A 27,298-nucleotide genomic window follows, 5' to 3' on the forward strand; every position below is an offset into this window, starting at 1 on the left:
TAAGGTCATTTAGGAGACTTTTTTTTTAGGGGGTGAAGCCGGCTGGCATTTTGCCTGCACTAAAAGTTCTGTTTACACTGCGTGATGGAGCCTCCCGTGGTGCATCGACCGCTCAATGATCGATATACAATTCCGGCAGTTGGCAAATTAACCCCCCCCCCCCCCACACACACACACACACAGACCCCCACACCCATTTTTTTTTTGTATTTGTTTAACATTGTGGTTCTGTTGTCAGATTCGAAATAGAAGCCCATCAGCAAAGAGAAAGCAATGTGACCTTAAAGAAGGGCATACTATTCCCACAGGCAACATCGCAATCAGACAACTGATAAATGCACAATAGCTTTCAATTAACAATATATCAAATAATGTATTTTAAAAAAAGTACACAAATTAAAATTGAGTCAAGGGCTGTAATGTTAAATCTATTTAATTAAACCCAAATAAAGTTCAGCTGTTCCAGTGGGCATTTCCTAACATTTCTTACTTTCTGAAGTGCTATACTTTGTCACTGTATGTACTTGAATATGCATGTACAGTACATTTGACACGCATTGAAATGAACCTCAGAAGTCAGAAGTGATTATTTTTTTTTTTTTTTTTAAGGCTGGTGAACTAAATACAAATACACTCCAACTAAATGGGGAAATAACAATAGAGCAACACATTTCACAGCAATGTTACGCTGCAGGAAGCTGCCTCTGCACAGCCTCAATGGAACGGAACCTTATAACGGATTGAATATGTATTCATGATTTCTGTGCAAATCTGCTGAGGTGGTAGATCGAAGATGGCCCCATTGATATTGTGACTTCCATACGCACTCCGTAGTCCAGTCTTGTCGCAGAAGTCTCCATTAAGGCCACTCCAGCTCTGCTGTCAGGTTATTCATAGCAAGCGGGCGGCTCAGGTTTGGGGTCTCGCGCTTGTATTTTTGTCATGCGCTGCCCCCCTTTAGCTCCCTCAGGCCTTTACCGCAACCCACTTCCATCGAAAGTCATGCGGCGCGTTCATTGTCTGCGGCAGATTGTAAAAACCATCACATTGCACATTTGCATTTGTTAAAGTATAGACCGTGAGCTTTATTGTCCCATTTTAGAGCAAACTGGGATTAAAGGAGGCATATAATGCATTTTTTTTTTTTTTAACAATTGAAAACTGTTCCCAAATATCCTACTGATGTCTGAAGACAATAAAAGCATTTTTATCCGGTGGAGGGAGCAGTTCGTACACTGCGTTGAACGTGTGTGAGACGCGCGAGCACGTCACCAAACACAAACAAGACCCGCCATCGCTTGAAAAGTGCCCTTGGATCTTCACCCAGCCTAACGACCGGCCGGAGAAATATCCCCGTCACGTAACAGCTGCTCGGAAGTGCTATTAAAGCTATATGTAAAATGTCAATTTTACATAATCTCTCCTCTTTAATAATGACAAAAAATACTCGTTGAAATGTTTTTTTTCTTTTTTAATTACGGTATTACTTTATTAGTTAGGTATTAGTTTTCTTTTTTCAATCTAAAGTAACTGGAGTGAGAACATACCTTTTTAGATTTTTGGACCGTCCTAATTCTGTACAGTTCAGGTTTGACTAGTTTAAAATATTTGCTCGTGTAAAGTACACATCATATTTTACAGCAGGCAACGTGGTTGTCCGTATCAATATAAAGCACAGAGAACCAAATAAACAATCATTTTCTAAAATAACACACAAAAAAAGCCATATATGAAAGGGTGTTCCATTTTGAATGTGGCGCCTCGATATTCATTTATTTATTATTTTTAAAAATTTATTTCACAACAAATTAGTCGTGTGTGTGTGTGTGTCCTCGAGGATGCGCTGCCAAATATGTCAATCACGGCATGGACATGTTGTAAATGTCACCGAAAACCCAAGTGACGATAAGCAATCCCGATAGAGGCACACCCTGCGCAAATCAAATTAGTAATTACTCTTTAGAAAATAAACATTTAAAAATATAAATAAAAAAAAAGGGAGGACCCATAAATGAATTATGAAACTTGATTGACTGCCACCAGCCGAGCGAATTAGAGGCTTAATTGTATTTGGCTGATAGTCTCGGTGGCAGCCTGCTGTTATTGAAGCTCGAATGACGAGAGACTAGAAATATCATTTAAAAAAAAAAAGAAAAAAGTGCAGATATGTGCGGCGTTGCGTGCGCCATTAAAAGATGAATATTGATTGTTGATAGTGCCTCTGTAACCCCCACAAAAACATTAGGCCCGGCCCTTCGTCGGCTATTCTGATCGATGCCGCGTAGCATCCGAACGGGAGGAATTCAAAATCAAAGCCGTCGCTATGGCAACGCCCCTGCCAGATTCCACCGATCGATGGCGTCGGCCGGGGTTTGCGAGATGCGCCAGCGAAAGGCCGGCGTCCTACATAAAGCGTGCGGGATCCGGGAGCCGGGCGGCACACACACGCAAACACGCACACGCGCACACACACACGAGGGGGCAACGCACCTCTGCCAACATCACCGCAGTGAGAAGACGAGCTCAGCCGGAGAGATGATGCCCTCCTGCGATCGAGGCGTGCTTCTCGGGGTCTCTTGGACCACCCTGGTCCTCTTGAGCCACTTGATCTCAGTTCGAGGAGGTAAGACGACATCTTTTTTTTTTGACTGAACTTTGCTGCTTTTCTCTAATCTTCTGCGTGGCGTTGCCCTTTTGTCAGCGCCGCCGCCGCCGACACGATGGGCGCTCGGGCAAGGCTTGAGTGCCCAGCCCGGGGGCAGAGGACTGATGGCTCGCTCGTCTATTTATTCCAAGACACGAGAGTCCATTTGCTGGCTGGCTTTGTGCCGACCCAACAATACATTAAGTAGGCCGAGTTGAGAGAGAAAAAAAAAAAAAAAAAAAAAAAAAAAAACTGCTTCCCTTGGAGAACAGACCACTTTTTATTGATTATTATTATTATTATTATTATTATTATTTGTTTTGATCAAATGAATCCACATTGTTCTCCACTACAAGTTCATCCTGAGCGTCTGATTCTGAAGTATTAAGGGACATTTTGCCCCCACCAAGGAGTTATATCGGTTTGTATGTTGGTTCGCAAGATTGCGGGAAAATGAATTTAGGAAGTTTGTGGAGTAACGTGAAAGTGGCGTGACATTATTTCAGAGATATTCTTGGCATTAGATGCACGGTGGTGGTTCACGTTTTGCAGTCTCACTGTTGTCGCAGATTGTTAAATCGTACAGATCTCATTTCATATCGCAGATTTTTCGTGACGTTGCGGGATTTTGCGCTGTTCATTTGTCCACACGGAGTAATGTTGCGACAGATTTACGGCACACTAAGCGAGTGCGTAAAAGACAGAAAGTCCAAAGTTTGGGTTTATTTCGCCCTTAAAAAAGCAGAACTAGCTTCCACAACAGCGTGTCTACGGTAAAATCAACACTGTTAGCTAATTTAATATAACCTACCACCGCTAGTTTTAAAGCCACACACATTAAAAGTCACAAATACTGCAGTTAGGATATGAGGAGGGCAAATTCCAGCACCTCACGTGTATATTTTGTATTGGTATTATGCATAAAGCTTTCAATGTATATCAATAATAAAATATACGGTGGCTCCTTTTGTGAATTGTCATGTCGCGCGGAGAGTTCTGGAACGTAAGAACTACTGTGTTGTCATCTATTGCAAAATAAATGTCTCATCGTATTTTATAGTGCTGCTTGTGGTATCATTTGTCAAATGATGACTATTTTCTTTTTTTAGAATCACCTAATGTTCCAAACAATTGTATTGTGTTAGTTCACACCCAAATTCATTGAACTTGACCTTAAATTGGACATCTTCTGGAAAATGCACTTGTAATTGTTTGCGTCTGCCGAGTGCCGGACGGCTCAAGTGTGAAATGAAACGAGCAAGTATATCTTTTGTTTTTGACATTAATCGGAGGTGGCTTGGAGCCAGAAGTGTAGTCGGTAACGGCTCGTATCTCGAAAAGTGGGCAAGTCAAGGCGCTCGTATCTCAAGGCACCGCTGTTTTAATTCGCGTCGTATTGCGACTTTTTGGGCGTCCGCTGCGCTTTCGTTGCCGAGAGACACGGTGAGTCATGGGCGCATTTGTTTTATCCGCATCTTGTGGCTCCAGTTGTGTGCCCTGTGAATTCTGCCCGGCAACGAGTGACAAGGCGTGTCGCAAAGGTTTGCGATGAATCAACCTTGTCTGGTTGTTGTGTTGTCTCGTGGCAATTTCCTTAATTTCTTGGCGAACACTCCATGAATCCTAATGACACGATGAAGGCGCATGCAGGAGTTGGGTAATTGGGTGCTTATCCAATTAGAATTTGTTTCCCTTGTGCCTGAGGTTGGCACTAGTGTGTTGGTGAATTTGTAGTTGTAATGTTGTTCAACACTTGTCACGATGAGTGAAAGCGACGCATTTTACTTTTGGCGCAGCGCGGGAGCGGCTAGCACATCGTCCTCACAGCTAAGAGGTTCTGGGTTTGAATCCCAGCTCCTCCCAATGTGAAGTAGGCATGTTTGCCACACGGGTACCCGTGCTCGCGGGTCCGGCTTCCTCCAACATTCTTAAAAACATTCACGTGAGCATGTGAAGACCCCCCCCACCCAATAGGTGTGAATGTGAGTTCAGGTTGTGCTCCACCTTCTAGCCAAAGTCAGCTGTGATTGGCTCCAGCTCAACTGTGACCTTAATAAGGACAAGCATTTAAAAAAAGATGGATGGATGATTTATTTTGCTACTTGTTCACAATGATTGTCTTTGTGCTTTGATGAAAACTTTGCCGGGAGCCAACGATGCATCTTTTTCAAACCTTGTGGTGTGAGTTTTTTTGGGTTTTTTTTCCCATTATTATTTGGGAGGAGATGTGAAATAAAAAATAAAAAAAAGCATAGCGGCAGATGAAATCCTCTCAGATGAATGAAATATAGCTCTGTTCCGCCAGTTCTCTTCTTTTCTGTCTCCCAGAGGCGCCAAAAGTGCTCACTCACACTTGAGAAGTATAGCTACGTCTGTAAAAAAAAAAAAAAAACCTAGTTAAAGTAGAAGTACTCTACCGATTCAACTCCTTAAAGTAAAAAGTATACTTCTGAAATGGACAAAAAAAAGTATTTTATCAACTTGCATAATACTCAACACTCATACCATGAATGAAAAAAAAACCAATCAAAACAAGGTCATTATGCTAAAACTGTGAACGGGCTAATAAAAAAATAAATAGGCCAATGATAAAAACTGAAAAAAATGCCGCTTACCTGAGTGTGTTTCCAAGTTATCCATCAGCCAATCAAGATCTGAACTGTGGTTGACTTTACCTCTCTCTGTTGATTTGATCTTTTTATCGTCATGTCTTCATCTGCGGAGGTTTGGAAAAAAGTAACAAGTCTATTTTGAAAAAGTAAGGAGTAGAAAGTGCACACATCTGTTTTCAAATGTAGGCTGTAAGGCACCAATTCATGAGAATTATAAATGCGTAAGTAAAGTACAGATACTGTACCTAGAAAAATCGACTTAGTCCTTGTCAGGTGAAAATAAACCTCTTGTAAATTTGACACGCCACCGTGAAGAGTGTTGTGAGCAACCCTGCCATGTTTGAGCCAGGAAAATATGGCCGCTTAAAGCCTCCGGGGGCCGGGATATATCCCACCGCGTCTTCCCACCGGATTCCGAAGTGCGTCACTAGGCGCTGTTTTAGCCATCGGGAAAGCTGAAACGGAGTACTACATAATTCTTGGTCTAACATGTCTAATGTACTCCGGAACCGATCTCAGAGTTCACTTTACAGAGTTTTTAAGAAGAGTAACAAAGTGTTTGTGCTGTCTCGGCAGCTCCCCTGAAGCTGGACGCGCCCCCGGACTCGGGGGCCGCCGTCCTGAATCACTCCATGAGCCTGGTGCGGCGAATGGAGGGCCTGCTGGCGGCGGGCGACGGCAGCGACGTCACCCTCCGCGTGCACACGGTCGGCACGGACGAGGCGAAGGTGATCCAGGCTCACGGCCTGGTGCTCGGCATGCAGAGCGACGTCTTCCGCGAGCTGCTGCTGGACCGCAACGGCAGCGCCGTGGCGCTGAGGGAGGCGCCCGACTGCGCCGCCGTCTTCGACAAGTTCATCAGGTGAGGGGGGGATGGGGGGGGCGTGTGGAATGAGCAGGGCCCGCCACACGTCAATTCAACGTCTGTTTACGGGAGCAATCGAGTTTGCGTCCGTTTTTAGTCGTCTTTAGTAAATCGGGCCCTATGAGAGCAATCAGCACACGGTTTGTTCAGTACGGGTTTGCGTGTACCGTGCGTGAGAAGTTCCATCGCAGTTTTCCTTTTCCGATGCGTTTTGCAGGTACTTGTACTGCGGTGACGTGTCTGTGCGTCTGGACCAGGCGATTTCTCTGCACAAGCTGGCGAGCAAGTACCACGTGTGGAGCTTGCAGCAGGGCCTGAGCCGGTACATGACCCAGCATCTGTCTAGCGACTCCCCGACGGGCCACGCGGTGGGCTGGTACAACTACGCGCTGGAAACGGGGGACGTGGCCCTGCGGGACAGCTGCCTGCAGTACCTCTCGTGGAACCTGTCGTCGGTGCTGCGGAGTCAGGAATGGGTCTCCGTCAGCGAGGAGCTGCTCCTGTCCTTGCTCCAGCGTTCGGATCTCATCCTGCAGACCGAGCTGGAGCTCTACGAAGCCCTGGAGGCGTGGATCGACCAGAACCGGCCCGGGGGCAAGACGACGGAGACGGCCCTGAGGTCGGTTCGTTACGGCATGATCCCGCCTCAGTATCTCTTCCGCCTCCAGAAGCAGTCCCCTCTCATGCAGAAGAATTACGAGTCCGTCCGGGATCTCCTCTACCTGGCCTTCCAGTTCCACTCGGCATCACCCGTCACCTTGGCCAAATACTTTGACGTCAACTGCAGCATCTTCACGCCCCGCAACTACCTGTCCCCCTCCTGGGGCTCCCCGTGGATCATCAACAACCCGACGCGCGACGACCGCAGCTTCAGCTTCCAGACCCAGCTGGGCCCCAGCGGCCACGACGCCGGCAAGCGGGTGACCTGGAACTCGCTCTTCTCCCCTCGCTGGCTGCCCCTGAGCGCCAGGTCCACCTACGCCGAGATGGGCGCCATGCAGCCCACCCGCACCGACGGAGGCCGGCCCCGGATCATCGTCACGCCGGCCACGTCCAGCCCGGACTTTGCCGGGGTCAGCTTCCAGAAGACGGTGATCGTGATGGCGAGGCAGCAGGGCAACGTGGTGGTCCGCCACGTCTACAACTTCCACCAAAGCACGGAGGAGGTGGGAGACTTCCTGGCGGGCGCCGACCTGCAGCGCCGGGTGTCCGACTACCTGATTGACAGCTCCCTCTATCTGCATATTGTGATAAAACCGCTGTACCATACACTGCTTGTTGCAAAGAAATAGATCACGACTCCACACGCGCACACACTTTGTACTCATATCGCAGCATATACACGTCGTTCATTACTTTGTGCATTCAGTCTTCCAATTATTTACCAAAAATGGACATACGTTTTATAGTATTTCATGCACAAAACACCACACATAAAAAAAAATAATCATCATCATCTTTGTACTGTATATGTTCAGACAGTGTGTAGTCTGGCAGTTTGTTCTTTTCCCTTAAATGTATTCTTCTTCTTTCTTTTTTTTTTTTTGCTTAGAATTTGAATAGAATGTCATAACTTTGTATTTTGTCTTTTTTTCCCCCCAATAATCAGTTCTAGATGTTTAGCCCATAGAACTAATATCAAGTTGCATCTATTTAGGTAAGTGTTAAAAGAATTACAATCCCATTATTACCGTTCCTTTTTTATATTTCTAATCATTGAAACCTTAATTGCAGCTTTAGTTCCCCGTCCCCTATTTGTTGTGATATGTATATTGTAGCGAGATTGAAATGAAACTCCACAATTTGGGAAGAAAGAAAACTAAATCTAATGAACAAAAGGAGAGGATTACAAAAGATGAATAATCAAATTATGACAAAAGTTGCCAGAATAAAGTTGTTGTATGGAAACAAAAGTCCAAACTTCGCAATATTGTCTCACTACAGTATATGGAAAAATGTCAATTTATGAGGATAAAGTTGTAATGTTAAGAGTTGAGTCTCATATTTAAAAAAAAAAAAAAAAAAGTCCGTTTTGAGCATTAAGGCACTTAATAACGATACTTAAAATATTACCACTATGTTGTTGTTATGAGAAAATTTAAAATTGTTCAATGTTGCTAGAATCTCATTGTATATTTACAATAACTAAGTTGAAATGTTACAACTTTATTCCTATTCTTAAAAAAAAAAAATAAGTTGGAATATTACAAAATATAATAAATATATCAATGTTGCAAAAAATATAATTACAATAATAAAGTTGAATTGCCGCTTTATTTTCATTGTCATAGACAAAGTGGTACTGTTCTGAGAATAGTGGTAATGTTGCAAGAATTATTGAAGATGAAGTTTATATTTTTGATTCTCATTACTAGAATTAAGTGAATGTTACAAGAATACATGAATATTTACAAGAAGAAAGTCATAAATTACAAGAAAAGTCCATGTTAACAATAGTCAAAATATGACTCCGAAAAAAGAGATTAAAGTTGTAATGTTAAGAGAATTATGTTGTAATATTGTAAGAATAAAATCACATGACAATGTACCAGTTGTAATATTCGATATAGTAATATTTATTGTTGTAAACAATAGAATTGTATAGTTACAACAATAAAGTCATAATATTAAGAATTTGTAAAATGTCATATTACTTTATTCTTGTATTTTTACAGGAAAATCTTTGGTGGATACAGTCGTAATTTAACAAATAATTACATGTACATACTTTAAATTACAAACATTATCATATTTCCTTTGTGTGCAGTAGTTTATATTTACAGTACGTTAACAATTGAAGTTTTGAGTACCCTCCCCTTTTTGTTTTGTTCAAGTGTGCATTTTGTGAAAATCTCACAGAGAAAAAATAAAAGACTGAAGAAGAAAAAGTATCTGGATCCCGTCTATCGTAGAAACACTACAACTCCCATGGTGCGTAGCAGCGTAACCGGAAATACGGCATCACGCTGCTGGCCCCCTCAGCTGTCAGACTTTGGCCACCCTAAAAAGTGCAGCTTTTTTTTGTTTTTTTGTTTTGTTTTTTTTGTTAGCAAACTTACTCGAAGTGTGGAGCCCGCGCTGCCTTCCAAGAGGGGTGGGGGTGGGGGATGGGGGGAGGCCGGGGGGGGGACGTGGGGGGGGGGGGGGGGGGGGGGGGGGGGGGGGGGCGGGTGGGGGGGGGGGGGGGGGGGGGGGGGGGGGGGGTGGGGGGAAGGGGGGGGTGGCGGGGGGGGGGGGGGTGTGTGGGAGGGGGGGGAGAGGTAGGGGGGGTGAGGGAGGGTGGGGGGAGGGGGGGGGGGGGGGGGGGGGGGGGGGGGAGGAAGTGGTGGGGATAGGAAGTGAGTGAGGGTGTTAAATGTATTATGGGTGGGTGGGGGGGGAGGGATGAAGAGATGGGGGGGGGGGGGGGGGAAGATAGTGATAAGGAAGAATAAGTAGTATGGATGTGTGTTTTTTGGATTTTTGAGGGGGATGAAAGGAAAAAGATGATTTGATTGGTTTGGAGAGGAATTTGTTGGGGGGGTAAAAAAAAGTATAATAAATAGATAAGCAGGGGAAAATGTGTTGAAGTGGGGTTGTGGGTTCGATGTCTTGGGTTTTGAGGGTGTGTGGTTTAGCGTCATAAGGTGTAAATGTAAAGCAGACCCTGTGGAAAGCTTTGCACGGTGCAAAAAAAAAAAATTAAAAAAAATAAGCAAAAAGATGGTAGTCAGCACGCCTCGTTGACTTTGTATTCTGCAGAGAGTGTCGGTAAGCTAGCCCCTGCTTAGCGCCCCGCTGTTGACATGCTAAATAACATTTGCAGCTAGCATTGCGGCTAGCTTCTCCACTCGCGTCTCTATTGCCTTTCAATTGTGAATTAACCCCATTTTACGGGGTTGAAAAAAAAACATTAAGCTTCAAACAAACGCGTGGGACTGATTAATTTGTTTCTAAAAAAAAAAAAAAAAAAAAATAGATACAATGGCGACTACAGGTGTTCGTATTTTTGTCGTCGTGACGTATGACTCATTGGTTGTGATTGATAGCTGCAGTACATATTTAGAGATGTTTGTTATTTTCTAAATAATGTTGCGTGATCTTGTATCCGCGGCACGGCGACCGACTGGTTCGCACATCCGCCTCGCAGTTCTGAGGACCCGGGGTCAAATCCGGCCTCGCCGGTGTGGAGTTTGCATGTTCTCCCCGTGCCTGCGTGGCTTTTGTCCGGGTACTCCGGTTTCCTCCCACATCCCCAAATCGTGCATGCGAGGTTTACTGAAGGCTTTGCAAATTGTTTAAATTGGTTGTTCGTCTATATGCGCCCTGCGATTGGCTGGCGACCAGTTCAGGGTGTCAAGAGTCAGCTGGGACGCACGCGACCCGTGCGAGGATATGCACGACGGAAAATGGATGGATTATGTGCCCACCACTGGGGGAAAATAATTGAACGTCGGAAAATTCAAATAAAAGGTGCTTCCTCTGCGACACACACACACACAAGATGATGTCGTCAATTTACATTTCAAGTTCACCGCGTGTGCTGTTACACAATCATTCTCGCGTTACCATGGTGGGGGAGTACACATGCTGTGGTTCTCTTTGGCCTACCAAGGCATGTTTTGACCTGTGCTGCAGCTCTTTTGTTGACAGTCCGCTGGATGCAAGGAGCTAGCTGCTGCACAGGTTCTCTCCTATGATGATGATGATGATTACAGTAGACCCTCACTGGGGGGGAAAAAAAGAAGCTTATAATATCCTAAACAGATAGTTTAAGCTCTAAATTCACCCCAAACTATGATCCCCGCCTACTTTGATATAATTTCTTATTAATCTTGCATTTACACTAAAAAAAAAAAAAAAAAAAAGATTCAGAACTAGGCACATATAATATAGGCTGCAACGATTATTCGAATCACTCCAATCATTCGTTTGCAAAAAAATAAATAAAAAAAAGTCAAAGCTAAATCTCGAAGCTTAGCCGCGATCATTTTTGCACATGGACGATTGTTACTGCAGTCCGTGTAGAAATACATTGCTGTGATGGCGGCAGGACAGGAGGAAAGATTGTGAAAGACAGAATTTGCAGCCCTAATGTACTGTAAACCTTAGCTAATTGTGGGGGATACCGACTGAGCTTTGCTGCGATTAGTGAAAAAAACACAAATAAATGACACTCCCCTCCACTAGCTTAATGCTAGCACACAATGCAAAACGCCATAGACGGCCTAACAAAACTTGTATCGACGTTGCCATTGTTGAATATCTTTAAGCAACAGATCATAAATGGTGCAGTAGTATATTAGTCATACAAACAGAAAGACAATATAACAATACTCACTGGCATATATTCTTTATCCCCTGCAAAGAAAAAACAACTAATATTACTGCATCTTACTGAGTGAATTGTGAAAACTCTTCTTCGCGTATGTCTGTATTATGCCACCCCCTGGTTGAGTTACCAGCATGGTCACGGAACAAATTCAGCTTGTCAGTCAAGGCAGCACTGTATTTGTATTTTTATTTTTGGTGCAGCTAGCATGCGCATGGTATTGCTGTGGCATGTTTGTACACTTTGGGTTCTCCCCCCGCCGGCACCCTCGACAGGGCGTGTGGAAGATTGTCAGCGCATGATTCATCCACCGTGGATGTGTACAGAGCAGACCCAATCAGAGGAAAGCTTCCTGGTGGCGATTTGCCACACGGGCCATCGACATTTTGAACTCGGCGCAATCCAGAAATTCTCTTTGGTGTGAAGTCACTATCAGGCCACCCGGCGTGGTTTCCGCTAGCCGGCCTCAACAAAGCCGTGTTAGTTATTTCATTGTTTAACCGTGAAGGACGATGAGGGACACACTGAAAGGAAACAAAAAAACTGAGAACAAAGTTGAATATCTATTACAATACAGTTGGAAAACTTTGACAATAAAGTTTGAATGTTGCGTGAATTAAGTAGGAATGTTGCAAGACTAAAGTTGTAAGTTTAGGAGAATAACAACATAAGATGGGAGCAACGTTCAGAGTATGAAGTACGTGGGTAGAGTTGTACTATTTCGAGGGTAAGGTCGTAATATTACAGGGGGTCCTTGGTTTCGTCACTACGTTGGCGATGTAACCCGAATCTGTGTTATTATGCGAAAGTGGCGTAACACTAACCTATATAATATTTGGACACGTTTTGCAATATTGCGACTTTATTCTTTGTTTAATTACAAACATTTCCTCATACAATTACGTATTCCTCATTTTATTTCCAATATTGGTTCTTATCATGCTGGTATGTCTTTGCGTTGTTGCCTTTAACATGCATCACCTGCGGCTTCCGCGTACCCTGCAGTCTGGCGCCGCCCCACTGGCAGCGCTTAGCAATGCGCCAAGCGTGTGCCATGACATCAGTCCCCCTAAAAAAGTACCCGACAGTTGTCGCGTTTTTGAATGTGCACGCATGCTGCTAAGTTAATGCTTCACCAGCAGCATGTGTTGGGTGAAAATATTAGAAGATAAATCTAAAATAAAATACAATAAATACAATATTTGCAAAAGAAAATGGTGCTGGTTTCAGAATGTGTTGACAAAATGAGCGCAAGCGTCCGTGATGTTGCGGCGTGTGAGTGCATGCTTTTACGTGCAGATACTGCAAGAATGCATGCTGGATATCTCAAGCATTTGTGCAGCAGCATTTCAAAGGCCCCCCCAAAAAACTTTGGTAATGCAAGACTTTTGTGTTTTTTTTCCTTTCCCCATCAGCATTACTAGTTTTTTTTTCACCCCCCCACCCCCCTTCTAACTAAAGGCCGACATATTTGTCAGGTCACTGCAAGCCGTTCTGTGCTCTTACTACATCCTGCACAGAGGAAGCACAGTCTATTTTTAACAGTGCACTCGGCGAGGACGCAGTCGCCCTATTTTAGGCTTACGGTTCAAATCTGCCCAGCGTTTGGCTGCGGGATCTGTGAAATATTTGTAAAAGTTGTCTTTCTCTCCTCCTGATCCGGCCAGTGGGGGTTTTACTGAATCACACTTCCTCCTGACTGCTGTGGCGTGTGACTCACTAACTGGCTGCGAGAGACACTCGAAAGTCTCAACTGTGCTCGTGCATTTTTGAATTTTTGGGGTTACAGCGGGAGTGTGAATGCACAGTTGTACGAAACCAGTTCCACTGAGCAATTACACACCTGTAACCTGTAAGTCATCTTGCAGCGGGAGGTCAAGAAAGAGCCGATTACCCCCGCTTTGTGGGGAAAGAGCGAGCGTCCGTGTCGAGAAACTGTTCTTCCTGTGCGAGGCCCGTCGGTTGTGTCACTTTGCTAAAGGGAAGTCCCGGCGACTGCTGTGGTGAAAAGCGTGTTTATGAATGAACTCTCCAAACACATAAAGCCCCTCACGGGAGCTGGCTGCACGGTTTACTGGAAATCATCTAAATGCCATGATAAAATAAAGACGCGTTGACGGTGTATCAGGAAGCCCGCCACCCTCCCTCCCTCCCTCCCTCCCTTCCTTTGGGTCATCATACCAGTGTCGGTTAGTCATTAGTCCGCCCTTCTCCTGTTGCAGGTCCTCTACTTGCTGTTCACCTAATCTCCACTTAGATAACACATCACTGCTCGAGTTTTGGTTACAAAATCATTGTACACCTTGCCCCCCCCCCCCCCCCCCCCCCCCCCCCCCCCCACACACAACACAATGAAGCCATCAACAAGCTCCTTTGAAAACTGACAGTACACATTCAACATCTTCACTGCTCATTCAAATGTGAGCGACCCCACGTATGACGATGGGGAGGGGGAAATAGCACGTGTGCACTTATTGCTCATGTAGTGTTTGTTGTACTCGAGACACGCACCGCACACATAACCGTATCTCCACCGACAATTGAGTCTCTTCCCGCGGACGATTGTTTGTATTTCTACCGATGATCCCACCAATGAATCGAGTAATCACAATCAATAAGAGTCGATCAATAACGCGCATGTATTATTTTGTCCTCTTGGTCGCCATTCTATTGTAGTACCTGTGACTTTGAGCGTGTTTGCCTTTAGAAGGCGGGGCCCGGCCCGGTGAGTGACGTGGGCATCAGCGAATGAGTGTGTACTGTACAGTTGGCTGGCCGTTAACCGGCTAACCCGTTAGCTAGTCTGTGTGTTGAGTTGCTTTGGGCGAGCATCGCTTGCGGCCATGCAAGCTTGCGAATGAATGTGCGTGTTCCGTTTTTATTTTGTATCTTTTCAGTCACCCAAGTCATGGTAGTCCACAAAGTTTGAATTGAGGCAACTAAACACTCCTTGTTTGTTGAATTTTATTTTTAATTCCCCCCCCCTAAAGAAATGATATGGGCAAACAATGATGCTATTAAGCTAACGTGATGTATGTTGAAACAAACTCAACAGAGGCGCTGCAAGTCATGATTTGTCTTGTTTCTTAGGGAAGAAGAAGAACCCCGGGCTGAAACTGGCCAAAGAAGTCTTCGCGCAGCCCCCACCAGCAGTAGCAGCGTATGAACAGCTACACATTTTATTTAGATATCTGTCTAGAGACCTTGAAACTTTTGATTGCACATGTTTCACTACTTTTTGCACAACTTACTGTTCTCTAACAAGGAGGTGAATGGCAAAATTAGAATTTCCAAGGACATCGACTTTTATCCTTTTTCCGTGAGTCTCTGGGTACGTTCGTAAATTCACTCCAAGCGCGCTCGCTACGCTCCGGAACCTTGGGAAACTCCCGAGTGTTGTCGGGAGCGTGCCGTTGGGTTATTCGGAGCGCCACGCGCTCCCGCCGCTCCGAATGAGGGGACAAAGCGGCCGGAGCGTCAGGCGGGACGAGATGTTCACAGGCGGAACTGCCACGTTCCACACGGCGGACGCCCTACACGCGCGTTCGTAAAAGTGCGCTGCGCCTCTCTGAGCGCACTGCGAGCGTCAGACTGAATTTCCGAACGGATGACACTGTGTGACACTTCCCTGGAGAACATCCTATTTGAAACCAGGTGTCACGTTGGTCTCAAGATGTCCAAAGCATGGCGAAGAGAACTCCAATTATTATTGAGGCGAGACATTTATCGGTCGATTCATGGGTGAATTATACCGTTCCGCCCCTTGTTGGAGATCAGCAAGTTGCGCAAAAAGTACTGCAATTCGTTTGCGGTTCATGAAACGACATTCCTCCTCGCAGGCCCCCTCGAGATCTCGACTCTAAGGCGTGCGTCACAATCGGAGACCAGGTAAAGTTCTCCGAGAGCCGCCCGGTCTCCTTTTCACCCGAGTCTAATACATTTATTCACGCGTGACTACGTGATGTGACGGCTGTCCAGAACTTTGTGGTGAAGGCGGATGACTTGGAGCAGATTGCCGAGCTGGGCAGGGGAGCGTACGGCGTCGTGTACAAGATGAGACACGTGCCCAGCGGCGTGATCATGGCTGTCAAGGTAGGTTGTGTCGGCGAGGCTGCACGGTCGAGCTTGTCGCGAGCGCTTGCGATGATGCGCCTTCTCCTCGGCAGAGGATTCGAGCCACCGTCAACACGCTGGAGCAGAAGAGGCTCCTGATGGACCTGGACATCTCCATGCGGACGGTGGACTGCTTCTTCACCGTCACCTTCTACGGCGCCCTCTTCAGAGAGGTCCGTCTCCTGCGCGAGTCTCGTTGATTCGGCGTCTTCGGGCGTGTAACCAGCCTTCTCTTCTCAGGGCGACGTTTGGATCTGCATGGAGCTGATGGACACTTCGTTGGATAAGTTCTACAAGAAGGTCATTGAGAAGGGCAAGACCATACCCGAGGACATCCTGGGCAAGATCACCGTAGCTGTACGTAATCTTTTGTCATTTTAAAACAACTGGACCGACATTGGCTGTTTCGTTGCTGCCGTTCTGACAGTTTTCCATTTTTATTGTTTCATATACATGGCCTAAAAGTGTTTTTCCTACTTTATTTTCTACTGTGATTGATGAGCCTGATTTAAAGACAATTACTCCATGTAATTAAGTATGATGCGGTTTTTGTGATGTCCCGCGAGAGCCCTCCTTGTAATTCTCGCCTCACTTCCCCCTCAGATTGTCAAAGCGTTAGAGCACCTGCACAGCAACCTGTCAGTCATCCACAGAGGTAAGCGCAGAAGAAGATTTTCGCTTTGTGCGCACGCTCGTCTTCCTCACCCGCGACCTTCTCCAAACGTCTCTCTGGCTGTCCAGATGTGAAGCCCTCCAATGTTCTCATCAACACAAAGGGCCAAGTGAAAATGTGCGACTTCGGCATCAGCGGCCACCTGGTGGACTCGGTGGCCAAGACCATGGACGCCGGCTGCAAGCCCTACATGGCGGTGAGTCGCCATCTTAACTTAAATGCGTCGTTTCGCATCCTTTTCCAAATGTATTACGATGTGTGTACATTTGCCCAATAATCACTTGCTTTATTTTGCTTTATCTCCCCAGCCCGAGCGCATTAACCCGGACCTCAACCAGAAAGGCTACAGTGTCAAGTCGGACATATGGAGTCTCGGTATCACAATGGTGAGTCCAATGCTGAGTTATGCAATTATACATAATAAATAGGGGTGGGAGAAAATACTGTGTTGATATATGATATTGCATGTTTGCTTAACTGAAGGCTGTTTCTATGTAGTGTTGACATTATTTTTACTTCCCCCTCTCAAATACATTTCAAATTCCATTCAATTGTACAGATTATAGTTCGCATTCATGGACTAAAGTTTGTGAATGATTGATTCCCCCCCCCCCCCCCCCCCCCCCCCACCAAAACCTGGCATTTAAGCAGGCGTGTGTCGACATTTTAAAAGCCCTGTACAGTAAATGCGCTCGCTGTGTGTGTGTGCGTGCGCCGCTGCAGATCGAGTTGGCCATCCTGAAGTTCCCCTACGACTCCTGGGGCACGCCCTTCCAGCAGCTCAAGCAGGTGGTGGACGAGCCGTCTCCCCAGCTGCCCGCCGACCGCTTCTCGCCAGACTTCGTAGACTTCATCTCCCAGTGGTGAGCCTCACTCCCGAGCGCTCTCCTCCTCCTCGACCTCCTGCCGCATTCAGTGGCACTAAAAGGATCGTCACCTTCATAGCATCTACTGTACATGCACAAATACTTTTTACGCTTTTTTTCATTGAGAGATTGGAGGGAGAAAAAAAAAATCCGCACATCCGTTGCTAGGGTGGTGCTGAAGCAAAATGGCTAAATGTCCACCAGGTGGCAGTGTTTCCCACCTTTTTGACGGCAACCCTCCTGTGTGTCTTCACAGTTTAAGAAAGAAGCCCAATGAGAGACCAGCTTATACAGAATTAATGGTAAGTACCTTTTTACAAATGATTTTAGTCTCTTCTGTTGTCGGTGATACATTAATGAAAAGTCCTTTAATCCATTATCATTCCAATACTTAGACCAATTTATGTGTTATGTCTATGCCTAACATCATATACTTAACATTTAATATTTGATATTAGCTGTGAGAATGTCACGTTTCTGTTGCCTGAGAGTGAGTCACGTGGCCTCCATTTTGACTTAAATGACCAAATATGGTCGAAATTGTTGCAGTTCGCTTTTGTTTTTTTTTGTTTTTTTTTTAACTTCTCCCTGTGCTATTGTGAGACACAATTGATTTTTTTTTTTACTTGCACTTTTAAGATAAAAAGATGCATTGTGAGTACAAATAATTAGTACTGCATTTCCTCACATCGCACAAGTTTGCACACACCAGAACGAGCAAAATTCGATGTCTGCATTCAACAAAACCATGAAGTGAATTAGTTGAAGTTTACGTTTAAATAAAAAAAGTCAGTCTATTTGCGTCCTCCTTGTATTCATGAAATTAAAGCCAAGCATGTTTCTCTGGTCTTTTTCCCGCCGCAGAAACATCCGTTCTTCACCGTGCATGACTCCAAAGAGACGGACGTGGCCACGTTCGTCGAGGTCATCCTGGACGACTGATGGCCGGGGGGCCTCTCAGTCTCGAGGAGGCGCCACCTCTCCGCCAACGCTCCGATGGCCTACCTTTTTTTTAAAAAAAATTATTCTTTTTTTTTTTTTTTTTTTTTTTTTTTTTTTTTTTAAAAAGAAGCAAATGTCAAAATAAAAACCCACCCCAGCTACTGGAATGACAGACTCTCACCTGACGACTGACGGACGGCAGCACTGGAGCAGGAGAGCGCTTCACAAAGCAACTGGAGAGGTTTGACTCAAACTAATATGAACTTTTTGTGTGTGTGTGTGTGTGTGTGTCCCATTTACAGAGCCAGCCATTTTTCTTTGACTCAATTTTAAATCATTTGCAACCTTTTCTTCTTTTATCGGAAGCTCTATTTACATCATTTGCGTCTCTTCATACTGTATACTGTCGACGTGTGTGCGAATTGTACTCGAATCGTCTCGGCGCAACAAAGGTAACGCTGACAAACGAGGAGCGATATCTTGGCGGCGCCGTCCGAGCCCGCCCTGACCCGACTCGGGTCCTCCGCTGTTGCTATGGATACCACCTGGAAGTATTCTGGGGTCCACCTAATCACGCTCACAGCTGTCCCTCCTGTGTGCCAGCAAATTGTCTGTGCGTGCTATTGTTGTTGTTGTCTTTTTAAATATTCTGACCTGCTTTGCAATTTTATTTTGCGTTGCATTTAAAGAGAGAAAATCTTTTTGGCTTATTTTTCCTCAATTGTGGAGTCTTTACATGGGAGGCACGGACGTTGTGTGACAAGCCCCGAAGCCAGACAAAGGCAGGAAACGCTCATAGCTGCCTATGCGCAGTGTTGCGCAACGTCTGTCTGATATTTTTATGTGGTCGTTCACGTCTCCTAATCTGCTCTCAGTGCTTCTTCTTCAGGTTTTAACAGCACGCCGCTGTTACAATCCATCACTCTGTGCTTCTTTTTCAGGCCATTTGTGTGGCACATTTCTGTCAGTTCTTCATGCCGCTGATTCTGTGCTTTGCGCCATGTCCAGTATGCTACAAAAAAGTCTGGGGGTGGAGGAAAAAAAAAAAAGAAGCACAGAGTGAAAGGCAATGACAAAGCTAGGCAGCAGTTTGATTTGCAAAAGCCTGAAAAAGGAACCGCGAAGTGAAAGTCTGATGACGCGTGGCCTGTTGTATGCTTCACAAAATCCCCTGGAAAAACTAGAGAAAATCAGGACTCCAACGTGCCCCAAAATCCTGGAAAAAGAAGCACAGTGATTGATCGGGAGAGTAGTGGGCTTCGTAAAAGCCAGAAAAAGAATCCCACCGTGCTACAAAGAAGCCTGAAAAAGGAGCACAGTGATTAATTGTGACAGCATTGTGCTACGTAAAAGCCTGAAAAAGACGCCCATCATAATAAAGCATGACAGCAGTATGCTACTCCAAAACTTGGAAAAAGAAACCCAATGATTGTGTCAGCAGTGTGCTACGTGAAGGCCTGGAAGGAAAAAAAACTGACAGTAATGTGCAACACCGAAGCCTGGAAGGAGAAGCACGGCGATTAATTGTACACAGCAGTGGGTGACATTGAAAGCCTGAAAAAGAAGCACGTGTAACAATGCGTGGCGCCAGTGTGCTACGTAAAAGCCTGAAAAATGAAGCACCTAGTAAAAGAAACAAATAGTGTGTTGCGTACCGTCGTGACTTAAGCAGTTCGCCAATTGGCGCACTTTCAGTCTTCTTTCTTTATTGTCACACACCCGTTTGCTTTGCTTCTCCCGGAGATAATCTTATGCATTACACACACACACACACAGTATGTTAGGGGGAATAATTTATATGTTGAAGATGTAAATACTGTCTCCTTTTTTTTTTTTTTTTTTTTTTTTTTTAAAATGTAAGACTGTTAGGGAACCTGACAGTGCAGCTGAGTGGCAGAGTGTTTGGTAGTAGTTGTTTTAATGCAGTGTGACACGCACATTCAGTACACACACACACACACACGCACGCACGCTTACATATATTCTCGCCGGGCCAGCCGACTGGCCTATTTTGGATGTGCTGCTCAGGTTTCTGCGCTCTTTCCTTGAGAGCTCGGCCCGCGTCTATGCAGAGTCACGCATCGGGAGGGCCACGTGGTCCCCCACCCACTCCCACAAGTGTTCATAGACTGACCATGTCAGTAGTGTTGCTCTGGTTTACACTGTAGTGACACCTCTATCAAAATCATACAAAAGAAAGTCAAGAGTATTTATGAGAATAAGGGAACGTTGACAACACCACAAACAAGCTGCTGTTTATTTTTCTCCTCCTCTAAAAAATGAAAAATGGCGTTCTTGGACGGCCCTTCCCTTGATGTGTCAAAGTGACGACTTTTTTTTAATATTTTTTTTTTTTACACGGATCACAACGAGAATGGACACTTGCTCTACCTCTTACTACTTCACTCTATTTGCCACCTCTTCATTTGGTGGGACTGACAAACTTGAACTGTGGAAAGACAACAAAAAAAAAACATAAATAAAGGCTTTATTGTTCAGGATGTGGATGTTTTCATTTAATGCAATTGTGTTAGGAGGTACATTTTGATGAATGCCCACCAAAAAACTTGGATTTTTAATTTTTCTTTTTTTCCTCAATCCTAACATTTTTTTCTTCTATAATCTAGTTTCTGTGGTTATCTTTAATCTCTAATCATCAAAATTCTAAAAATAAAATGATTTATCTGTGGTGAATATGACTGTCTTTTAATTAAACTACTCAACCAAATGTATTTTTTTTGTGATACTCAAATTTATAATTTAAATGTATACTTTTTAATTTATACATGATAATACTGTAATTACACTTGTAAAACGTTTGAAATTATGGATTTTTAATAAATTGCATATTTTATTTTTCATGTTTTTTTTATTGTTTACCTTGATAATTCTACGCTTTTTTTGCATCAAATGCATGAAATTGACAGTTGTCGCCCAACCAAATGTCACTAATTGATCACGTGACTCAAGAAATGCGGGGGATTGGATACACAAACCCGGAAGCGACCTCCTTCACCCGACCTCTAGATGTGGAGTCTTCAGGTGAGTTGTGTTGAAACATTAAATGTAAAGACTTTTGTTTTTAACGCCTCGCAAGTGAGTTTGTCGTAACTTTTCCAAAAAAGCAACAAAATGATTTGCGCGAGACCAGCCTCATCGGACAGATCTTTTAAAAATTCCAGTAATGTAAGTGGCATTTTGACGTGACAAGAAAGTTATGACTAAAACAATGCACCAATTTCTCGCCACTTTTTTGTTGAGTTGGAGTTTAATGCTTTCATAACTTTCTTAATCATTATTCTATTTACAAAAGGCTGTGGGGAGTTTTCTAAACACAGAAACAATACGTAGAAAGCAGTAATGATGAACTTAAGTAGTTATAGAAAGCCGAGGGACCACGTTTACCAAACAAAAAAGACAAATTAATGGTCAAGGGCCAAACAATTTGCAGATGGCAGTCAGGTGATCTGTGGTTTCGTTTGTCACTCAAAAAAAGAAGCCAATTAAGAGTCACGACTGAGCAAACACTCCGCATGTTGTTAAAATACTTAGGAAGGAATAAATAGCACAGAGTTAAGAGGCATTTTAGTTGATAAATATCATGAAATTAAAATTGGAAGCAAAAGAAAATATGAGCCATAATGGCGGGTTGGAGAGACCTGGCCAGTGATGCCTCCCAAAAATGTCTGCAATTTGACCAATTTACACATTTTATAACTATGCCTCACTGGCATAAATAGATGAACAAAGATACATTATTCATTGGAAATATTTTTTGGGGAGCAATTAAGTACACAAGTATATAGAGTAAATAAACAGGTCTTTTAAATAGACACATTCCTCCATCTTGTGATCGGTTATCGTTTTTTTTTTTAACTCTGTGATCGGCCCCAAAAATGCTGATCGTGTAAAGCCTAACTAAAACTAGGACATGTTCTTCGTCATCATTAGTGGTGTACAGCGCTAACGTGAATGAACGCGAACAGAAAGCAGCTGTCGCATTGCTACTGGAATTGCGCGATCAACAGCGCTCGCTCGTCGATTGTCCCACTTCGGTTGCCACACAGCGGAAGATAAGCGCAACCCTACTGGTATATTATAGCAGGGAATCGACCTTGAAGATGAATAAACCATCTATATATCTCGGAGTCCGAATTATATTTGTATTCTTCATCGACTCTTGAAGTGCACGGCTGGATAGCGAGTGAGTGAAAATGTCTGTCCTTCTTAAAGTCACTCAAGTGACTTTGTATCCTCAATGACATCACTGAGCAACCAGAATGCAACACAACTAACATTATCTTGATTAAAATGATGTAAGCTGGCGGATTTGAAAATGGCTGGAAACATTTGGGATGATTTAAAGTGCACCGAAACGTCTAAATCTTCGTGTTGAGATGTTTTAATGCAGAAAACTTTAATCGTCACTAACATTTCCGAGCCTGGTTCCCCGTCACATCGCGCTCAAATCCTGGTGGTACACCTGGACATCCTGTGAGTAGGGGTACACACACACACATACCGACGATCGGGAGGAATTTTTGGTATTACCCTCTTGCATTCAAAGTCAACAACCAACAATCATTTTGTGTGAGTTGTATTATTACAGTCTGCTCGGAAAACGGTCAGTCGAGTGCCGACCGTCGACAATGTTAAACCTGTTCAATCTTTACGATGGCAAATTTTTATGCTTGTGGCCCACACCGAGTTGTGACAGGAAACGGAACGATAGCCATTTAGCAATTAGTGACCTAACGCTCGGACATATACCGGACACAAATAGAGGTAGAAGTAATGTCATCGCGATGTAGTTACAATCTAAGCTAACGGTTAGCCTAGCTTCTATTTTTTTTCTACTACAGCGTTACCTTGACTTGCGAATGGCCCCCGATTTATGAGTCTGTAAAGTAATTTACACTTAATAAAATGATGTAAATTATTTTCCAGTATGCACTGGAGAGTCCATAAAATGGGATCACCTTGGTCCATTCAACTGCAATTCATCTACTTGGCCACTAGGTACACAAAGTGTGTAAAATGTGCTTTCTGTCCACATTCGTATTGGAAAGTCTCGAGAAAATTCACTTGTACCAAATGTTGAGGATTAAACGTTACAACTGTCTCCCATTATATTCGCGTCTGTATTCCGTTCTTTGTGGCCGTTACGTAAGCGCACACAAGTGAACACGCAATTCTCAGCGAGTCGTGATACTTCACAATGGCAAGTAAGAACTCGTTCTTTCTTTCTTTCTTTCTTTGCGAGCGAGCGCCTCCGCTCTCTAACAACAGCGACAACAAAAAAAAAGCCACTTAGAGCGGAGCACTCCGCTGATGACTTCACGCCGCGCTGAGGAAACTCAATGGCGGGCACACACTTGAGGCCAAAAGCAAAGACAACAGCAGTCTTACTTTGGGAAAGGAGGCCTGACGTAAGCTCGTTAGTCACACGGTATCGGGAACGATGGACAGCTTCGGAAAAATGACAGACCGACGGCAATTAGGTTCTTGCATGGACGAGTGGACCAAAATACAGCATGCAGGGGTTCTCAAGTTTTTGGGCTCCAGGGAGAAATTTTTCACGGACCCCCTCCGAATCGTAACGCCAATCAAACATAACTACCACATGTACCTGTGTGTGTGTTTTTTTTTTTTTTTATTATTAAATGAATTCAAGATTCATATTTTTTAGATATAAAAAGTTGTGTAATCTTATGAGAATAATTGTATGTTTCCATGATGAAGCTAAATATGTATTATGATGTTAAAGTTTAACACGGGAAGAAAGTGACACTTTAACGAGTGAAATCCAAATGTATTCTTACAATATTGGGTCTTTTATTCTGGAAAAAAATGCCTTTATTCTCTGGAAAATAGAATTACACTTTTTATTTCAAAAAGAAATGGCACATTATTCCTGTAAATACACACTTTTTGTTGTAAAAAGTACGACTGAGCTCGCCTGCGCAAACTAGTTCATTTCACGTCCTTTGTAACCTCAAAAAGCCGTATGTTATTATTATATGTTCTTATGTTTCAAAAATAAATAGCATTATTGCTTTTTGCTATTCAAACCGAATCGTGTTCTTGCTTTGGCATACAACAGTAATGGATCTTTAAAAAATGAGCAAAGCATGCTAAATATATTCATCATCATCATTTGTTCTTCACTCTTAACCTTTATACCCCACATTCAGTTTTGTGGCAGATGACAATGAAAACAATACATTGGTATTGAGAAACGTACACTGAAATGGCTTCAAACTCAACAATCCAAATTGTCACACACACACACGAGTCTCCTTTATATTGCACGATCTAATAACAAACTTAAGTGCACTTCTGTTGTACTTCCCGTAACCACCTCCTTTTTCAGTCGGAAGCCTTCGAGGGACTTCTGTACTCTTCAGAATCAAAAGATCGTCCATGAATGCACGTCTTGCAGAATGTCTCGCAAGGAGAAATTACGTAATTTCATTTTGGGGAGACCTCTGGCTATTTAAAAAAAAAAAAAAAAAAGGCAATGGCTTTGGAAGCACTTGCAATATGGCGGATATGCACCAACACACTTTGCAATAATGGCGGAGAATGTAACGCAAATTCCTTTTGTGTTATTGACATACTTGGCAACGAAGAGGATTCTGATTCTGAAAATGCGGCAACACACTCTACGAATATGGCCGTCAGAGTGTAGATGATAAAACAAAAAAACACAACTTTCCGTCATTTGGAAGTGATTTGGGTTAAAGCATATTTAAGTAAAAACTTTATATTAAACTACAAGTGAGGATAAGCGGTACGGAAAATGGATGGATACCACCTCCGAAAACGTCAGTTCTCTATTTTATTCCACTGTATGACCTTACGATACATTCATTTCCAGCCCGAATCCTTTCTTTTTGAAGCTCCTATTTGTCACATGCATAAAATAATCACGGTGTTTTGTTCTTCAGTGACCTAGACCAGGGGTGTCAAACATACAGCCCGTGGGCCAGAACCGGACCCTCAGGGGTCCGATACGGCCCCTTGGGAATTGAGAACACATTCGCTGCAACTGTTGCTCGGCTGCTACTAATGGTTTGTAACCTGAAATGGATGCACTTGTGAGTTCTAAAATATGCCAAGCTAAGCTAAGCTCATATCAAATGCCGTGCCACCTTAGCACTACAGTTCTGTGAAAATAAAATCCTCCTGAATATACTGAAAACTGTCAGTCAACAGCTGCAGTTCAAAAGAGGTGGAACGCTTTTGCTTTTTTCATACGCTGCCATAACTTCCATTGTTACGCGCACATTTACAAGATGGGACAAATAGAGTTGTCTTCTATTTCTATTGTCTTCATGCTCTTTCTGAATACTTAAGTTTGTATTGCGCAACGAGTCAGTTGAGGTTGTCAACATTTCCTGATGGCTGTGGAAATTTACATAAATTTCAAATTATTTCTGGAACGTAACAGAGTAAACGGTACATATATAGATCCACTTTGATCTGTAAGTTGCACAAAATGGGAAAAAAAAAAAAAATGGACTCATAATACTGTTGAAATTACAATATTTTTTGTTGTGAAATTTCACATTGCTCATATCGTCATATGATTTGCAACAACATTTGTAAAAAGATGATCAATAAATGTGACTATTTTGCGAATGTACTTTGCACCAAAACAATGGGTACCATTTTGAAAAGTTGCTATTTTTAGTGTGGCCTGCAAATTGAAACGAGTGTGACACCCTGACCTAGACGACATTTTACGGCCAGTTTTTCTTCAATCATTTCACACAGACTTGTGTGTCACAGAATGTATAGCAGGTGGCGCTGGCTAGCATTTAAACTCCCTCTTGACCTTACTTATGTTTCATTTAAATGATAGCTCCTCAAGGGAAATGCAGACCGTTGAGCCACCGTCTACACGTCAGCGCAGAAGACTAACAACAAGTCAGGTGCAATGCAGGATTTACTGGGCCAACATTCATAAAATGGTGCCCCCTGAAGAATGAGACTGCGTGTTGTTTGCGGCATGATTCGGAGCATTTGCACTATTTTAGAATCTGGCCAGCCAAAGAAGGTGAAATGTAATATCAGCACATTCATTGCTGGAGAGGAAGTGTCAGCGGGTAGAACAGCTGCACAGAGGCAAGACCTTCTCTTACATTGAGATCAGAAGATTCATCATTGTCAATGGCAAACATTCATAATACAGAATATTAGGTGGTCCCGACATATGCGCTTTTCAGGTTACAAATGGGACGCAGTGAACTAGTTTGTGCCACAGTGTAACAATACGTCATCACACGGCACATGAAGGCACACTCAGTTACCGCTTGTATTTACTGGTTTTTATTTGACTGTTTTAGATTTATGGCCAAAAAGGGTTTTTCATACAAAGAAAAATAGCTTCATGTTCGACCAAGCGGGACAAACTCCTGCTCAGGAATTCGCCCGATCGCCACCAAATTGAAACTTGCTACAATAAATAGTAGTGTCTTAAGATTTTCCACTGTGTTCACCGTTTCTTTCATGTAATAAAACAGCATTTACCCTGATTTACTGATGTAGACAATATAGTTTAAACCAATACTGTCACGGTATATTTATATATTATATTATTATTATTTTTTTTTTTTTATGCCTCTGAACTCATGAAAAATGAGGCCGGCCCTCCAGCTGCAAGCCTGTGTGGTCGGTCCGCTGCATGCAGACGAGCCCTTCACCTGTCAATCAAATATATTCGCTGTACAACTGAGTGAATAACGTGTGCCGCTGAGGTTATGTTTGATAAACCGTTAACTTTCCCATGTTTGTGTTAATTGGGGACTAACACACGCTCCGAGTGAGGCGCTGATGTTTTTAAACGTCGCCACCGCAGTTAAGCTAGCTAGTTAGCTCGTGGGCTAGCGAACATGATGAACAGTTAACTTTCCTATGTACACACCCAACAACTCGGAGCGAGGCGCTGTTGTTTTAAACAACGTCGCTGCAGTGGAGTGAGCTGTTTAGCTCATTAGCTCGCGGGCTAGCTCGTTAGCTCGCGGGCTAGCATAATAAACTGTTGTGTGCTACGTGCTGCACATGGAGCAAGGCTGTGGGGTATTGGATGGAGCCATAAACGGTCTGCCAGTGTTCCATGAGCTAACTAGCGGCTAATGACACAGCGCTCCAACTCTCCATGAGCAGCGCGCCGGCTCACCGCAACAATGACAATTTATAGAGTCCGGAAAATCGTTTCCATTTCATTTCTCAAACAATAAGTCGATATGGAAGTTATCGTGACAGGC

At 43.7% G+C, this 27,298-nt stretch overlaps 3 protein-coding genes and 2 long non-coding RNA genes across 5 annotated transcripts in view; 3 read left to right on the forward strand and 2 right to left on the reverse strand.

The window, feature by feature from the left end:
* Positions 1 to 417: 417 nt before the first annotated feature.
* Positions 418 to 2,630, reverse strand: LOC133465700 (uncharacterized). The gene is made up of 2 exons (XR_009784727.1): positions 2,491 to 2,630; positions 418 to 1,020 (listed from the first exon to the last, which is right to left on the reverse strand). It is a non-coding gene; the product is annotated as an uncharacterized LOC133465700 (long non-coding RNA).
* Positions 1,741 to 9,058, forward strand: btbd17b (BTB (POZ) domain containing 17b). The gene is made up of 3 exons (XM_061748728.1): positions 1,741 to 2,623; positions 5,833 to 6,118; positions 6,339 to 9,058. The coding sequence occupies exons 1-3, from the start codon at positions 2,275 to 2,277 to the stop codon at positions 7,411 to 7,413; spliced, it is 1,710 nt and encodes a 569-aa protein (XP_061604712.1). The 5' UTR covers positions 1,741 to 2,274; the 3' UTR covers positions 7,414 to 9,058.
* Positions 4,609 to 9,207, reverse strand: LOC133465699 (uncharacterized). The gene is made up of 3 exons (XR_009784726.1): positions 9,181 to 9,207; positions 5,260 to 5,360; positions 4,609 to 5,016 (listed from the first exon to the last, which is right to left on the reverse strand). It is a non-coding gene; the product is annotated as an uncharacterized LOC133465699 (long non-coding RNA).
* Positions 9,208 to 9,797: 590 nt separating this feature from the next.
* On the forward strand, positions 9,798 to 20,527 carry LOC133465694 (dual specificity mitogen-activated protein kinase kinase 6-like). The gene is made up of 12 exons (XM_061748736.1): positions 9,798 to 10,573; positions 14,523 to 14,592; positions 15,272 to 15,320; positions 15,411 to 15,524; positions 15,599 to 15,718; positions 15,786 to 15,902; positions 16,149 to 16,200; positions 16,287 to 16,414; positions 16,527 to 16,604; positions 16,942 to 17,081; positions 17,341 to 17,386; positions 17,949 to 20,527. Exons 1-12 carry the CDS (start codon positions 10,420 to 10,422, stop codon positions 18,024 to 18,026), a joined length of 1,146 nt encoding a protein of 381 aa, XP_061604720.1. The 5' UTR covers positions 9,798 to 10,419; the 3' UTR covers positions 18,027 to 20,527.
* Positions 20,528 to 20,971: 444 nt separating this feature from the next.
* LOC133465693 (5-hydroxytryptamine receptor 3A-like) overlaps positions 20,972 to 27,298 on the forward strand; it is a 30,147-nt gene continuing 23,820 nt past the window's right edge. The window contains exon 1 of the mRNA XM_061748734.1: positions 20,972 to 21,068. Coding sequence (XP_061604718.1) covers positions 20,999 to 21,068 — 70 coding nt within the window. The 5' untranslated portion in view covers positions 20,972 to 20,998. The remainder of the gene's footprint in view (positions 21,069 to 27,298) is intronic.

Source organism: Phyllopteryx taeniolatus, chromosome 16 (genome assembly GCF_024500385.1).
Source record: "Phyllopteryx taeniolatus isolate TA_2022b chromosome 16, UOR_Ptae_1.2, whole genome shotgun sequence".
NCBI lineage: Eukaryota > Metazoa > Chordata > Actinopteri > Syngnathiformes > Syngnathidae > Phyllopteryx > Phyllopteryx taeniolatus.

Bases quoted from the DNA above. Each gene is read 5' to 3' on its own strand.
- btbd17b (XM_061748728.1), top strand. From the start codon at position 2,275: ATGCCGCGTAGCATCCGAACGGGAGGAATTCAAAATCAAAGCCGTCGC. The intron at 2,624-5,832 runs GTAAGACGACAT...CTGTCTCGGCAG, and splicing joins CTTGATCTCAGTTCGAGGAG to CTCCCCTGAAGCTGGACGCG. The intron at 6,119-6,338 runs GTGAGGGGGGGA...TGCGTTTTGCAG, and splicing joins GTCTTCGACAAGTTCATCAG to GTACTTGTACTGCGGTGACG.
- LOC133465694 (XM_061748736.1), top strand. From the start codon at position 10,420: ATGCGCCCTGCGATTGGCTGGCGACCAGTTCAGGGTGTCAAGAGTCAG. The intron at 10,574-14,522 runs GTGCTTCCTCTG...CTTGTTTCTTAG, and splicing joins TCGGAAAATTCAAATAAAAG to GGAAGAAGAAGAACCCCGGG. The intron at 16,605-16,941 runs GTGAGTCCAATG...GCGCCGCTGCAG, and splicing joins GGAGTCTCGGTATCACAATG to ATCGAGTTGGCCATCCTGAA.